This window comes from Rhinatrema bivittatum, chromosome 2 (genome assembly GCF_901001135.1).
Source record: "Rhinatrema bivittatum chromosome 2, aRhiBiv1.1, whole genome shotgun sequence".
NCBI lineage: Eukaryota > Metazoa > Chordata > Amphibia > Gymnophiona > Rhinatrematidae > Rhinatrema > Rhinatrema bivittatum.
Genome location: NC_042616.1, coordinates 575,008,947 through 575,021,858, shown reverse-complemented (window position 1 = coordinate 575,021,858; position 12,912 = coordinate 575,008,947). Strand labels below are relative to the sequence as shown.

The following is a 12,912-nucleotide window of genomic DNA, read 5'->3' as shown; positions in this document are numbered from 1 at the left end:
AGTCAAATCGAGGGACGACCGAGCAGTTTGCTGGGTTGGAGCCCTGACTAACCAGTTGTCCAGATAGGGGTAGACGTAAACACCTTCTTTCCTAAGGAAAGCTGCGACAACTACGAGACATATGGTAAAGACTCATGGTACAGACGCTAGGCCGAATGGAAGCACTCGGTATTGATAGTGCTTGGGGCCAACTAAAAACCTTAGATATTTGCGATGAGTTGGAGTTATCGTAGTATGAGTGTATGCGTCTTGGAGGTCCAGAGAGCAGAGCCAGTCTCCTCTTTGTAGAAGGGGTAGAAGTGATCCCAAGGTTACCATCTTGAACTTTTCCCACTGGAGGTACTTGTTGAGAGCACGTAGGTCTAGAATTGTACTAACGCCTCCTGATATTGGGGGGGTTCAGAAAGTACAGGGAATAGTACCCAAGGCCTTGCTGCGAGAGCGGGACCGGTTCTATTGCTCTTGATTGGAGAAGGCGGGAGACCTCCTGATCCAGAAGAATGGAGTGGTCGGATGCCCCCACATCTGAGGAGGTGGGGAGTCCGGTGGCAGGGTGATAAAGTTTAGATGGTAACCCTGAGCAATGATTGCCAATACCCATTGGTCGGTTGTGATTGCCACATGTTGTGAAAGTGGCACAATCGACCTCCCACTGGTATGCTTGATAGAGGAATCTGGCTGCTGCTCTCCAATCAGAAGTCAAAAACTGAAGCAGGCCCTGGCTGGGGAGCTGCTTGTGGTTTTTGTTTTCAGGCTTGGCGAGGCTGAGGCTTTTGATAAGGTCTCGTAGCATTGGACCTTGCTGGTGGTGGATAGGCCTTCCTTGGATGGTAGAATGACTTCTTAGAATCATTCCTGAAGGGCTGTCTTGAGGAGAAGTCGGAAGGCATCGAAGAGAGCTGTTTGAGAGTCTCATGATGGTCTTTTAATTCCTAGCATCAGATAAGGACATAAATGTATTTTTTCTATAAAATATACTCTGTTGCTGATTGTAATTATTTAAACAGCTAACCCACTTTCTTAGAAAATCATCAATCTTATTATCAAGATATTTTAAACATCATACCATCAAAGGCATATATAATAAGAATAATGTATAAACTAATTAAATTTTTCTTAATTTCTTTCAATTTTATTCACTTTTTAAACAATCTTTTAACATCGTGTGGATACCCCAAAACTCCCAAACTATTCATAAATATACATTACACATAATCCCATAAAATACATATTACCCATTCATTCACATCATACATACCTAACTTAAAATTACCCATTATATTGCACATTTCCCATAAACATATTTAACAAAAAAATATATTTAACAAAAAAATACAGTACAAGAGTATTAGATAAATGAGCCTTCAAACAGTGTTTCTACACATCTCCAGCATCAATATCTTTTTTTAATACAATTCTTTGAATCCTCAACAGTTGTTAACACTCCCACTGTGTTCAATGAATATTGTGTGTTCAGTCCCCGACAAGGACCTTGTTTCGCAATTAAGCTTCTTCAGGGGTTGATCTTAACACAATTCATTCTTTCAATCCCTTCTCACACGGGAGCTCAATTCTCCATTATACTGAATCATCCTCTAACTCATCGGTACCCACACACTGATCCGTAATAGTTACTGAAAGTAATGAAAAATATGTAGTTCCAAAATAGTCCTGAACAGGAAGTCTCACAACTTTTCAAATTTTCTCCATGCGACGGGTTGAGCCAACCTCACATAATCTTTTCCCCGCCACTCAACATCTTCTAATTTCAAGCTCTCCTCGTATCGTTGTAACCACACATCTCTTCATACTGTCACGGTATAACACAAGCTCATGTCGCCGCAGTACAACGGCTAAAGATTCTCCATTGTACTGAATCATCCACTAACTCATCGGTACCCACACACCGATCCGTAATAGTTACTGAAAGTAATGAAAAATATGTAGTTCCACAATAGTCCTGAACAGGAAGTCTCACAACTTTTCAAATTTTCTCCAAGCGACGGGTTGAGCCAACCTCACATAATCTTTTCCCCGCCACTCAACATCTTCTAATTTCAAGCTCTCCTCGTATCATTGTAACCACACATCTCTTCATACTGTCATGGTATAACACAAGCTCATGTCGCCGCAGTACAACGGCTAAAGAGATCTTTAGCCGTTGGTCGACGAGTTGGTCGACGAGCTAAAGAGATCTTCAGCCGTTGGTCGACGAGTTGGTCGACGAGCTAAAGAGATCTTTAGCCGTTGTACTCGGCGACATGAGCTTGTGTTATACCGTGACAGTATGAAGAGATGTGTGGTTACAACGATACGAGGAGAGCTTGAAATTAGAAGATGTTGAGTGGCGGGGAAAAGATTATGTGAGGTTGGCTCAACCCGTCGCATGGAGAAAATTTGAAAAGTTGTGAGACTTCCTGTTCAGGACTATTGTGGAACTACATATTTTTCATTACTTTCAGTAACTATTACGGATTGGTGTGTGGGTACCGATGAGTTAGTGGATGATTCAGTACAATGGAGAATTGAGCTCCCGTGTGAGAAGGGATTGAAAGAATGAATTGTGTTAAGATCAACCCCTGAAGAAGCTTAATTGCAAAACAAGGTCCTTGTCGGGGACTGAACACACAATATTCATTGAACACAGTGGGAGTGTTAACAACTGTTGAGGATTCAAAGAATTGTATTAAAAAAATATATTGATGCTGGAGATGTGTAGAAACACTGTTTGAAGGCTCATTTATCTAATACTCTTGTACTGTATTTTTTTGTTAAATATATTTTTTTGTTAAATATGTTTATGGGAAATGTGCAATATAATGGGTAATTTTAAGTAAGGTATGTATGGTGTGAATGAATGGGTAATATGTATTTTATGGGATTATGTGTAATGTATATTTATGAATAGTTTGGGAGTTTTGGGGTATCCACACGATGTTAAAAGATTGTTTAAAAAGTGAATAAAATTGAAAGAAATTAAGAAAAATTTAATTAGTTTATACATTATTCTTATTATATATGCCTTTGACGGTATGATGTTTAAAATATCTTGATAATAAGATTGATGATGTTCTAAGAAAGTGGGTTAGCTGTTTAAATAATTACAATCAGCAACAGAGTATGTTTTATAGAAAAAATACATTTATGTCCTTATCTGATGCTAGGTATTATTGAGTTAAGGACAGGTATATTACCCCTGTTGTAGTTACCGTATTGGGTCTTTTAATTCCGCCACCATTCTCTGGATCTGTTAACCGAACAGATTATCTCCCATACATGGTAGGTCGGACAAATGGTCCTGAACTTCTGGACGAAGGTCAGAAGAGTTGAGCCAGGCCTACCTTCTTGCTGAGATAGCAGCTGTAGACACTCTGGTAGAGGTGTCAAAAATATCATAAGATGTTCTAATCTCATTTTTGCCTGCCTCAAATCCTTTGCTTACAAGGGTTTGTAGCTGGTCTTGGAATTGTTGAGACAGGGACTCGGAAAAGTCCTGTATCTGCTTGAAGATGACCCTGTTATATTGGGTCATGTAAAGCTGATAGGCAGCAATTCGGGCGATGAGCATGGCTCCTTGGAAAACTCGTCGACCAATGTTTACAGCTACAATTTGTCCCAACTATGACATCTAGTATAGGCTCCAGTATATCAAATCTTATTGATCTTTAATAATAAGGTGTAATTATTAGGGATATGCACTGATTTTTTTTCGGGTCATTTTCTCAAGAAGAACTGGGAAAATCTTGGATCAATTGCTCCAGTCCACAGAAAGGCTGACACTACTTATTTAGTTCAGTCAGCCCCAGGCTTTCAAAAATCCCAGCTTGACCACCACTCAGTAGTGGCAGAGTCTGCACAAAAAAGGGCAAAAAGGTCAAAACCTCACTTGTCTACCCCTCCTGCTAAGGAACAAAAATTCCTTGACACATAAATCTTTTACCTTAGATTAATTTTCAAAATGTTCCTGGGGAATTTGTCAGAAAAATCTTTTAAAGGCTTCCAAAAATATAGTGTACGTTTCATCGAGGGAGGGAATAAAGCAAGGGAGGTCAAAACAATTCTGAAGAAGGCCAAAGCAAGGGAGTATGGCTCTCCAGGATTTGATCTTGTACTGCATTGTGGCATTGATGTGCTTAGTAAATGAATATTAGCAATCAAGAAATGAGAAACTCCTGGTAGAATAGAAAAATGAATCTCTGGAAAATTATAGAAGCTTTTTAAATCTTAATAGTATGAAAAATCTGAATTTTGGACACTGAGTAGTGGAACACTTACTGACTTTGTGATAGGAAGCGTAGTATAGTTCAAACAAACAGCTTTTCTACCCCATTCTTCTACAATATGGGAAAACCCTAATATCTCTGAATATATGGACAGAAAGGAATTCAGAATTCAGTTTTTGAGAAGGTCTAGGAATAGATATTAACTACTTGTGTAGTTTTATTCCTAATAATTTACAGGCCCTCAACAAAGGCTGCCATTTAACCTGTGTGAGGCTTCTTCAGTGGGTATAAAATATAAAAATATGAGTGCAATTGATCTTAAATGCCATGATAATTTGAAAGTGCAGAGGTTGCTGCAATTTAAAAACAGGGACAAGTTAATCTACAAGAGCATTTACAATTTGACTGAGCCAGAATGAGTGATTTGATAAAGGTAAACAGCCCAAACGTTTAACACTTCTGCACTTTCAAATTAACACAGCATTTAAGATAAGTTACACTCATTTTTTTATAAATATATTTTATACCCCCCTGAAAAACCCTCATACATGTGAAACGGAAGCTTTTGTTAGGGACTTGTAAACTATTGGGAACAAAAATATGTCACAATGCATAAGTGTGCAGATTATGGAAGCCTTGTAAGCCAGTGATGATTAGAAATGCTTGAAATGCTCATACGGCATTATTTCAGCACCAATTTGAATTTGTGAACTGGCTTTTCTTTTCTACAGTATGTTATTTATTAGTTAAATAAGAAGATTTTTAATTTAGTGATAGTATTTTTTTCTCATTGATTTATTGGTTATGGCTTGGGGACACTTTCTGTACAGTTTTTATTCATTGCCGCTTTATGTTATATCTATATCTATGTACAGAGCACAATACAAATATGCTATCTATTAGTATTTCAACCTTGAATCTCAATATTATTTAAACCAAGGGTTATGTGATGATATTGAGGAGAACATTGATACATGCTTAATTGCTGTCTATACCATTCATAACTAGATGTGATGTGGATGTGAATATTTGGAATAGCCTCCAAGTTCCATTTCCTTCTGTAATATTGCTTATAATCATACAATCAGCCCCTTCTCTATTACCTATTATAGATCAGCAATATTAATCTATAATAATAGATTAATTTAAAAAGTGTGGCTATTAAAACAGCAAAATCATTGTTTTATTTTCTTTACCTGTAAATGGTGTTGTCTTGCTTGCTGGCTAATACCTTCAGATCTGTGAGCTGAAGAAAGCGGTCATGGAAGTAATGAAGGTGTAATATACACACCAGCAAGAAAGAGGTCGGGATAAAGATACGAGTGAACAGATCACGCAGTGTAAATTTTTCTAAACCAAGATCTGCTAGTCTGAAAAACAAATCAAATTAAACATTTGGATATGCAGGGTCCTATATGCAAAAATGCATGCACTGCATGATTTTAGGGGTGTTGAGGGTGGTGAAAAACACTAGATACATTCTGCCATTGCCACCCTCCCTGAGCTTATCTGCCCTGTGGAACATCTGCTGGAGGATCTTGGATTGAGTTTACAAACTGTTCTTCAGCTTTGTTAGCCTGCCCATTGTGGGGAGAGTTTTGGCCTTGCGCACTCGTGACATCATTAAGGTGCGGGGACATTAGCCAAGGGCCAACGCCAGAGGTGGGCGCATGTCTTTGGAGTGCACATGAAGGAGCAAGAACACAGGAGCTGGCTTCTTTGTGTGCTCCTTCATGCTTGAAGCCATTAACTGTGAGATTGTGTTTCGGAAAACAGGAGAAGATGAAGTGGAAGGGTGGGTAAGGATTTGTGGTTTTGGGCTTTATTGTTGTTGGATTTATTTATTGGGGGATTTATGGGTGTGGAGCTGAGAGAGGTTGATGGGGAACAAGGGATTTCAGTTTTTATGGGGAGAAGGAGGTATGGGGAATTAGTGGCTTGGGGGAGTAGGAGGATAGAGCAGGCTAAATGTTTAGGAAATATTAAATGTATAGGTGTAAATTATTTAGGGGATATGTTTTATCAGGAATTGGGTTTGAACTGTTTATTGAATATCAAGGCTGCTTACATTCATGATTTTGTACAGTATAATAGGGATGTGAATCGTTTTAGGACGATTAAAATTATCGTCCGATAATTTTAATATCGTCTTAAACCGTTATGGAACACAATACAATAGAGATTCTAACGATTTATCGTTATAAATCGTTAGAATCGTGAGCCGGCACACTAAAACCCCCTAAAACCCACCCCCGACCCTTTAAATTAAATCCCCCACCCTCCTGAACCCCCCCCAAATGAGTTAAATAACCTGCGGGTCCAGCGGCGGTCCGGAACGGCAGCGGTCCGGAACGGGCTCCTGCTCCTGAATCTTGTTGTCTTCAGCCGGCGCCATTTTCCAAAATGGCGCCGAAAAATGGCGGTGGCCATAGACGAACACGATTGGACGGCAGGAGGTCCTTCCGGACCCCCGCTGGACTTTTGGCAAGTCTCGTGGGGGTCAGGAGGCCCCCCACAAGTTGGCCAAAAGTTCCTGGAGGTCCAGCGGGGATCAGGGAGCGATTTCCCGCCGCGAATCGTTTTCGTACGGAAAATGGCGCCGGCAGGAGATCGACTGCAGGAGGTCGTTCAGCGAGGCGCCGGAACCCTCGCTGAACGACCTCCTGCAGTCGATCTCCTGCCGGCGCCATTTTCCGTACGGAAACGATTCGCGGCGGGAAATCGCTCCCTGACCCCCGCTGGACCTCCAGGAACTTTTGGCCAGCTTGTGGGGGGCCTCCTGACCCCCACGAGACTTGCCAAAAGTCCAGCGGGGGTCCGGAAGGACCTCCTGCCGTCCAATCGTTTTCGTCTATGGCCGCCGCCATTTTTCGGCGCCATTTTGGAAAATGGCGCCGGCTGAAGACAACAAGATTCAGGAGCAGGAGCCCGTTCCGGACCGCTGCCGTTCCGGACTGCCGCTGGACCCGCAGGTTATTTAACTCATTTGGGGGGGGTTCGGGAGGGTGGGGGATTTAATTTAAAGGGTCGGGGGTGGGTTTTAGGGGGTTTTAATGTGCCGGTTTTGCGATTTTTAGATTTTTAGATTTTTCACGATTTTTCACGATATTTTACCCCCCCAAACGGCAACAATATGATTCCCTCCCCCTCCCAGCCGAAATCGATCGTTAAGACGATCGAGGACACGATTCACATCCCTACAGTATAATGACTTGGATATTCTTTTTTTTTTTTTATCAGAGACCTGTTTTTCAGAGACCAATGTGGTTTCTATTCTTGAATGTACCTGATGGGCTATACTTTTTTATTCATCAAGATAGGGAAGAGAAACAGGATGGAGGAGGGGGGGTGGATGGTTGGCCTGTGTTGCAACTACCTTTTGTAGGGTTGTCTAACTATGAGTGTGTATTGCTGAAACTGGATTTGAAAATGCTAATTGGTATTTTAGTAGGCTATTGTCCCCTGGCATTACCTGCATACTCAAATCAGGAACTTCATGAGATGATTATACATGTGAGTCTGCGGTTTTATGCACTATTGATTTAGAGGGACATTAACATTCATTATGATGATGTGTATTATGCACAGACCTCAAATTTTAGGCTTTTGCTGGATTATTGTGGACTTAGTCAAATAGTGAATTAACCTACACATGAAACTGGTTATGTTTTTGACTTACTGATTGGTTCAGAACTACTGATTACAGCCAACCTATATTGTAAGAAATCTGAATTATTAGCTTGGTCAGACGACAGTGCAATTTTCTTTTCTTTGATGGGAAAAAAAGGAGGGGGATTAAAGTTGAAAAGTGTATGAGTGAATATTGGAGGCAGGGGAAGGTAGATGCTGAAGTGTTAGAGGAATGGAAAGGGGATTCAAAGGAGCAACTGCAAGGTTGGAATGGCTCAATAACAGCGGCTTTCAATGACATTGCTCCTACAAAAGGGATTGTAGTTAGTTTGGGGAGGAATTACATAGGTTACACCAAGGGGCAGATTTTAGAATCAGCGTGCACGGGGTATATTTGTGCGCGCTACCCGGCATGAACAAATGTACGTATGCGCGCATGTTATAAAATCTGGGGTCGGCGCGCACAAGGGGAGCCCTGATGGCTTTCCCCGTTCCCTCCGCTCCCCCCACCTTCCCCTCCCTTCCCCTATCTAACCCATCCCCCAGCCCTACTTAAATCCCCCCCTACCTTTTTTTCGCTATTTACATCTGTAAATAGCTGTGCCGGAGGCCTCAGTCCCGCCCCTGGACTGCCCCCAAACAGGCGCCCCGCCCACACACCCGTCCCTGCCTCACCCCTTTTCCAAAGCCCTGGGACATATGCGCGTCCCGAGGCTTGCGCACGTCGCTGAGCCTATGCAAAATAGGCTCGGCGTGCGCAGGAGCAGGTTTTCGGGGTTACGCGCGTAAGCAACACACGTAACCCTTTGAAAATCTGTCCCCAAGAGTTTAGAGGGTTGGAGAGGATATGGAAGAGGATACAGGCGGTTAACACATTTAGGGAGTGGAGGAAAGCTGCTAATAGATATAAGGAGTTAGCAGTGCTATGTAAGGTGGAATTTTCTTGTGAAATTAAATCAGCTAATAATGCTACTAAGGAGTTGTTTAGGGTGGTAAATTAATCTCTTGGGCCAGAAGAAGAGAGACCCCATTGGGTGTGCCTTCATGTTCAGAATTTGTGATTTATTTTTTTTAGGGAGAAGATGTGTATTTTGGAAGGGAATTTAGTGGAAGTAGGGATAAAGCCAATTGTACAGGAACATCAGATATTCGAGGACAAAAGTTATCAGAATTTTCTGCAATTGTCGTGATTAGTGTAAAATATATACTAAAGACTATGTGTCCTTCGGAGAGTTCTTTAGACCTTTGTCAACCACAGTTTGTTAGGTACCTATGGTTGGTTGGTTGCATTAGTGAATTCTTCTTTGCAAAATGGTGCCTTTCCATCAGGTTTAAAATGGTCTATTATCTCCCCTTTGCTTAAAGCCCAACTAGACCCTTCTTGTTATGAAAATTATTATCCCATTTCACATTTGCTTTTTATGGCAAAAAAATTTTTAAAGTCATAGCTTCCCAAATATCTAATTTTGCGGAAAAATTGTCTGGATATTCAGTCTGGATTATGACCAGGTTATAGTCCAGAGGATGTTCTTTTATCATTATTGGATGATATTTTATTGTACCTGAATGTGGGTAAATAGATGATGTTGTTGCAGTTAGTTTTATCTAGCACCTTTGACTTAGTAGATTTTTAAATTGTTACGTTCGCCAGCCAGAGCAACGCGTGGCCGAACTCGCTTACCCAACCGAACCCGGAGTTAAGCCGTTCACTCTTGCGGTGTCAAGGAGAGGCCGCCATGATCCTCCTAGCCGGTCAGCACCCCTCCAAAATCGCCCAGGCCAGATGTGACCTAGGCGTGCGCGTGCACCCCATGGAACCATGGCGGGAAAAGTTCCTGCGGTTCCTCCCTGACATTATCCAGCAGGAACTATTTAAACCTAGTCCCTGCTTTTCAACCTTGCCTCTGCAACAGGTCTCCTGAAGCTGCTGGCTGCATGATCTCCTCGTCTTGGTTCCTGCTCCTCTCCGTTCTTGCCTTGCTCCCTTCCTTCTGGATTGTTTCCCGTCTCTGACCTTGGATGGTTACTGGACTCTGCTGCTCGCTGTCTGCCTCAACACTTGGATGGTTACTGGACTCTGCTGCTCGCTGTCTGCCTCAACACTTGGATTGTTACTGGACTCTGCTGCTCACTGCCTGCTTTGACTCTTGGATTGTTACTGGATTCAGTTGCCTGCTGCCTGCCTCAGACCTTGGACTGTTACTGGAATCTGCTGCTCGCTGCATGCCTAAACCCTTGGATTGTTAGTGGACCTTCTGTCCGCTGTCCGTCTTAGACTGTGTACGGGATTCCACTACTGACCGCTGCCAAACTGACACTGAAATCTACCTCCTCAACGATGAGAGCCTGGGAAGTCTCCTCTCAGGTAGGTGTTACGACCGTAGGTCTAAGACGGCTTCGCCCCACCTACCTCTCACTTCTTGCGTCTCCTCCCGCTCACCTCAGACTAATGGCCTCCGCACCTTCTGTCTGCCATCCTCTCTGGTGTCCCCGGACCGACTTTAGTGCTGCCTCATGCCATGCTCCTTCAAGGTCCTTAGGGAGCGCGCGCACACGCCACCCTCATCTTTATTCTCACGTTGGCGCAAACCTCAGGGGCGTCCCCCTGATATGACGTCACACTTCCCGGATATTTAAGCCTACAGTATTTGCTAGCTCATCGAGTTAGCAATGGAAACCTTACGGATGGGATTCACTCTCCGTACCAAACCTACTTTGCCACTCCAGCACTTCTGGAACTCTTACACCTTCGGGATTACTAACGGGGTACCCACTCCTCGGGGGCCTCTTCTGCTTCTTTCAGGTGCTGTCAGGAAACCGGTACTCGCTCCTTAAGGGCCCATGTTCCCTGAGTCACTGCCTGCATCTTCAAACCCTTCTACTTGGAAGACTTCACTAACAGTTTCCATCAGTGAGTACAGCTACCATCTATTCCACAGTACTGCTTCACTAGAGCACAAGAAGACACATGATGGATACTACTCTTTCTCGTCCCATTTCTGCTGTCTCTCGAACGACATCTACTACAGAGGGGACTATCGAAGAACTGATGCAATTGGGCTGTGGTCCTCTCTCTCCTGAGGAACGGCAAAGATGCCGTAAGGCAGGCCTCTGTCTATATTGCGGAGGATCAGGACATCTCAGTGCTTGTTGCCCAACTCGTCCGGAAAACTCCCAAGCCTAGGCTCCATCGGGGGAGTAACCCTAGGCATTACCTCTCCGACTCCCCCACTAACTCTGCAAGTCACTCTGTGTCTCGGAGATCAGCAATTCTCCACTCTAGCTTTAGTAGATTCTGGAGCCGGAGGAAACTTCATTTTGCATGATGTGGTAGAACAACTGCACATTCCTACTTGCTTGTGTCCAAAGCCATTAATTATTTCGGCCATCCACGGAGATCCCCTACTGGGGAGAATAACCCATCACACAGTTCCGATGGAATGCCACATCGCTCCGAATCACACAGAAAGTATCTCTTTTTATGTCATCCAGAGAGCCATCCACCCCATAGTTCTTGGGATTCCATGGTTGCAATGTCATAATCCACAGTCCGACTGGACATCTTTAAAACTTACTCACTGGAGTACAGCATGCCATAAGACCTGCATTAAAGGATCCAACCCCTCCTGTACTTTTATCTGCACCGCTCGTCTTGAGGGATTATCATCTCAGTACAGTCAATTTGCAGACATTTTTTCCAAAAAAGCAGCTGACATTTTGCTTCCACATTGAGAATTTGATTGCAGTATTAATCTGATTCCTGGAGCTACACCACCTCGTGGTAGGGTCTATCCGTTATCTGCCTTGGAGACCAGGGCCATGACTGAATATATTCAAGACAATTTACAGAAAGGATTTATTCGGCGCTCTAAGTCTCCAGCTGGGGCTGGGTTTTTCTTTGTTGGGAAAAAAGATGGGCCTCTACATCCATGTATTGATTTTCACAAGCTAAACACCATTACTGTTAAAGATCGATACCCAGTGCCGCTAATAGCTGAACTCTTTGACCATTTACAGGGAGCCAGGGTGTTCTACAAATTGGATCTTCGAGGAGCCCATAATCTTATCAGAATACGGGAGGGTGACGAGTGGAAGACAGCCTTCAACACCAGGGATGGACATTATGAATATCTGGTTATGCCTTTCGGATTGACCAATGCTCCAGCAGTATTTCAGCATTTTATCAATGAGATATTTCGAGATCTGCTCTATGTCTGTGTTATTGTCTATTTAGACGACATTTTAATTTTTTCTTCTGAATTACAGAAGCATCGACAACACGTTACCCAAGTTTTACAATGCCTAAGAGAGAATCATCTCTATGCTAAGATTGAAAAATGCATTTTTGAACAGGAATCCTTGCCCTTTTTGGGATATATAATTTCCAAACAAGGTTTTCAGATGGACCCCGCTAAATTGAAATGTATTCAAGAATGGCCTCAACCGAATGGATTATGAACACTCCAATGCTTCCTGGGATTTGCGAACTACTATTGAAGTTTTATCTGGAATTTTTCTAAATTGACAGCACTTCTCACTGCCCTTACTCAAAAAGGAGCAAACATCAAGGCTTGGCCCATAGAGGCGGAAAAAGCATTTCTGGCGCTCAAGAACTCTTTCCTTTGACAACCTTGCCTTCGACATCCTGATCCCAGTCGTCCATTTTTAGTAGAAGTAGATGCCTCAGCTGAAGGAGTAGGAGCTGTTCTAAGCCAGGCGGACTCTGTGGGGATGTCCCATTCTTGTTCCTACTTCTCTAAGAAATTTTCATCAGCTGAACATAATTATTCCATTGGTGACAAAGAGCTCCTTGCCATTAAACTGGCGTTGGAAGAGTGGCGGCAGTGGCTGGAGTGAGCTCAACATCGTATAACAATCTATACGGACCATAAGAACTTAGTGTACCGCCAACAAGCCCAACGTTTGAACCCGCGCCAAGCTCGTTGGGTGCTCTTTTTCACACGTTTTCACTTTGAACTTCGATATCGACCAGCTCACAAAAACGTTAAGGCAGATGCTCTATCTCAATCTTTCTCCACCGAAGACATTGAGGAACCCA

General features: G+C 43.0%; 1 protein-coding gene across 1 annotated transcript in view; it reads right to left on the bottom strand.

Annotated features, from left to right (window-relative positions):
• PIEZO2 (piezo type mechanosensitive ion channel component 2) overlaps positions 1–12,912 on the bottom strand; it is a 1,301,103-nt gene that overhangs the window by 582,693 nt on the left and 705,498 nt on the right. The window contains exon 17 of the mRNA XM_029587157.1: positions 5,420–5,593. Within this exon, the coding sequence (XP_029443017.1) occupies positions 5,420–5,593 (174 nt within the window). The remainder of the gene's footprint in view (positions 1–5,419; positions 5,594–12,912) is intronic.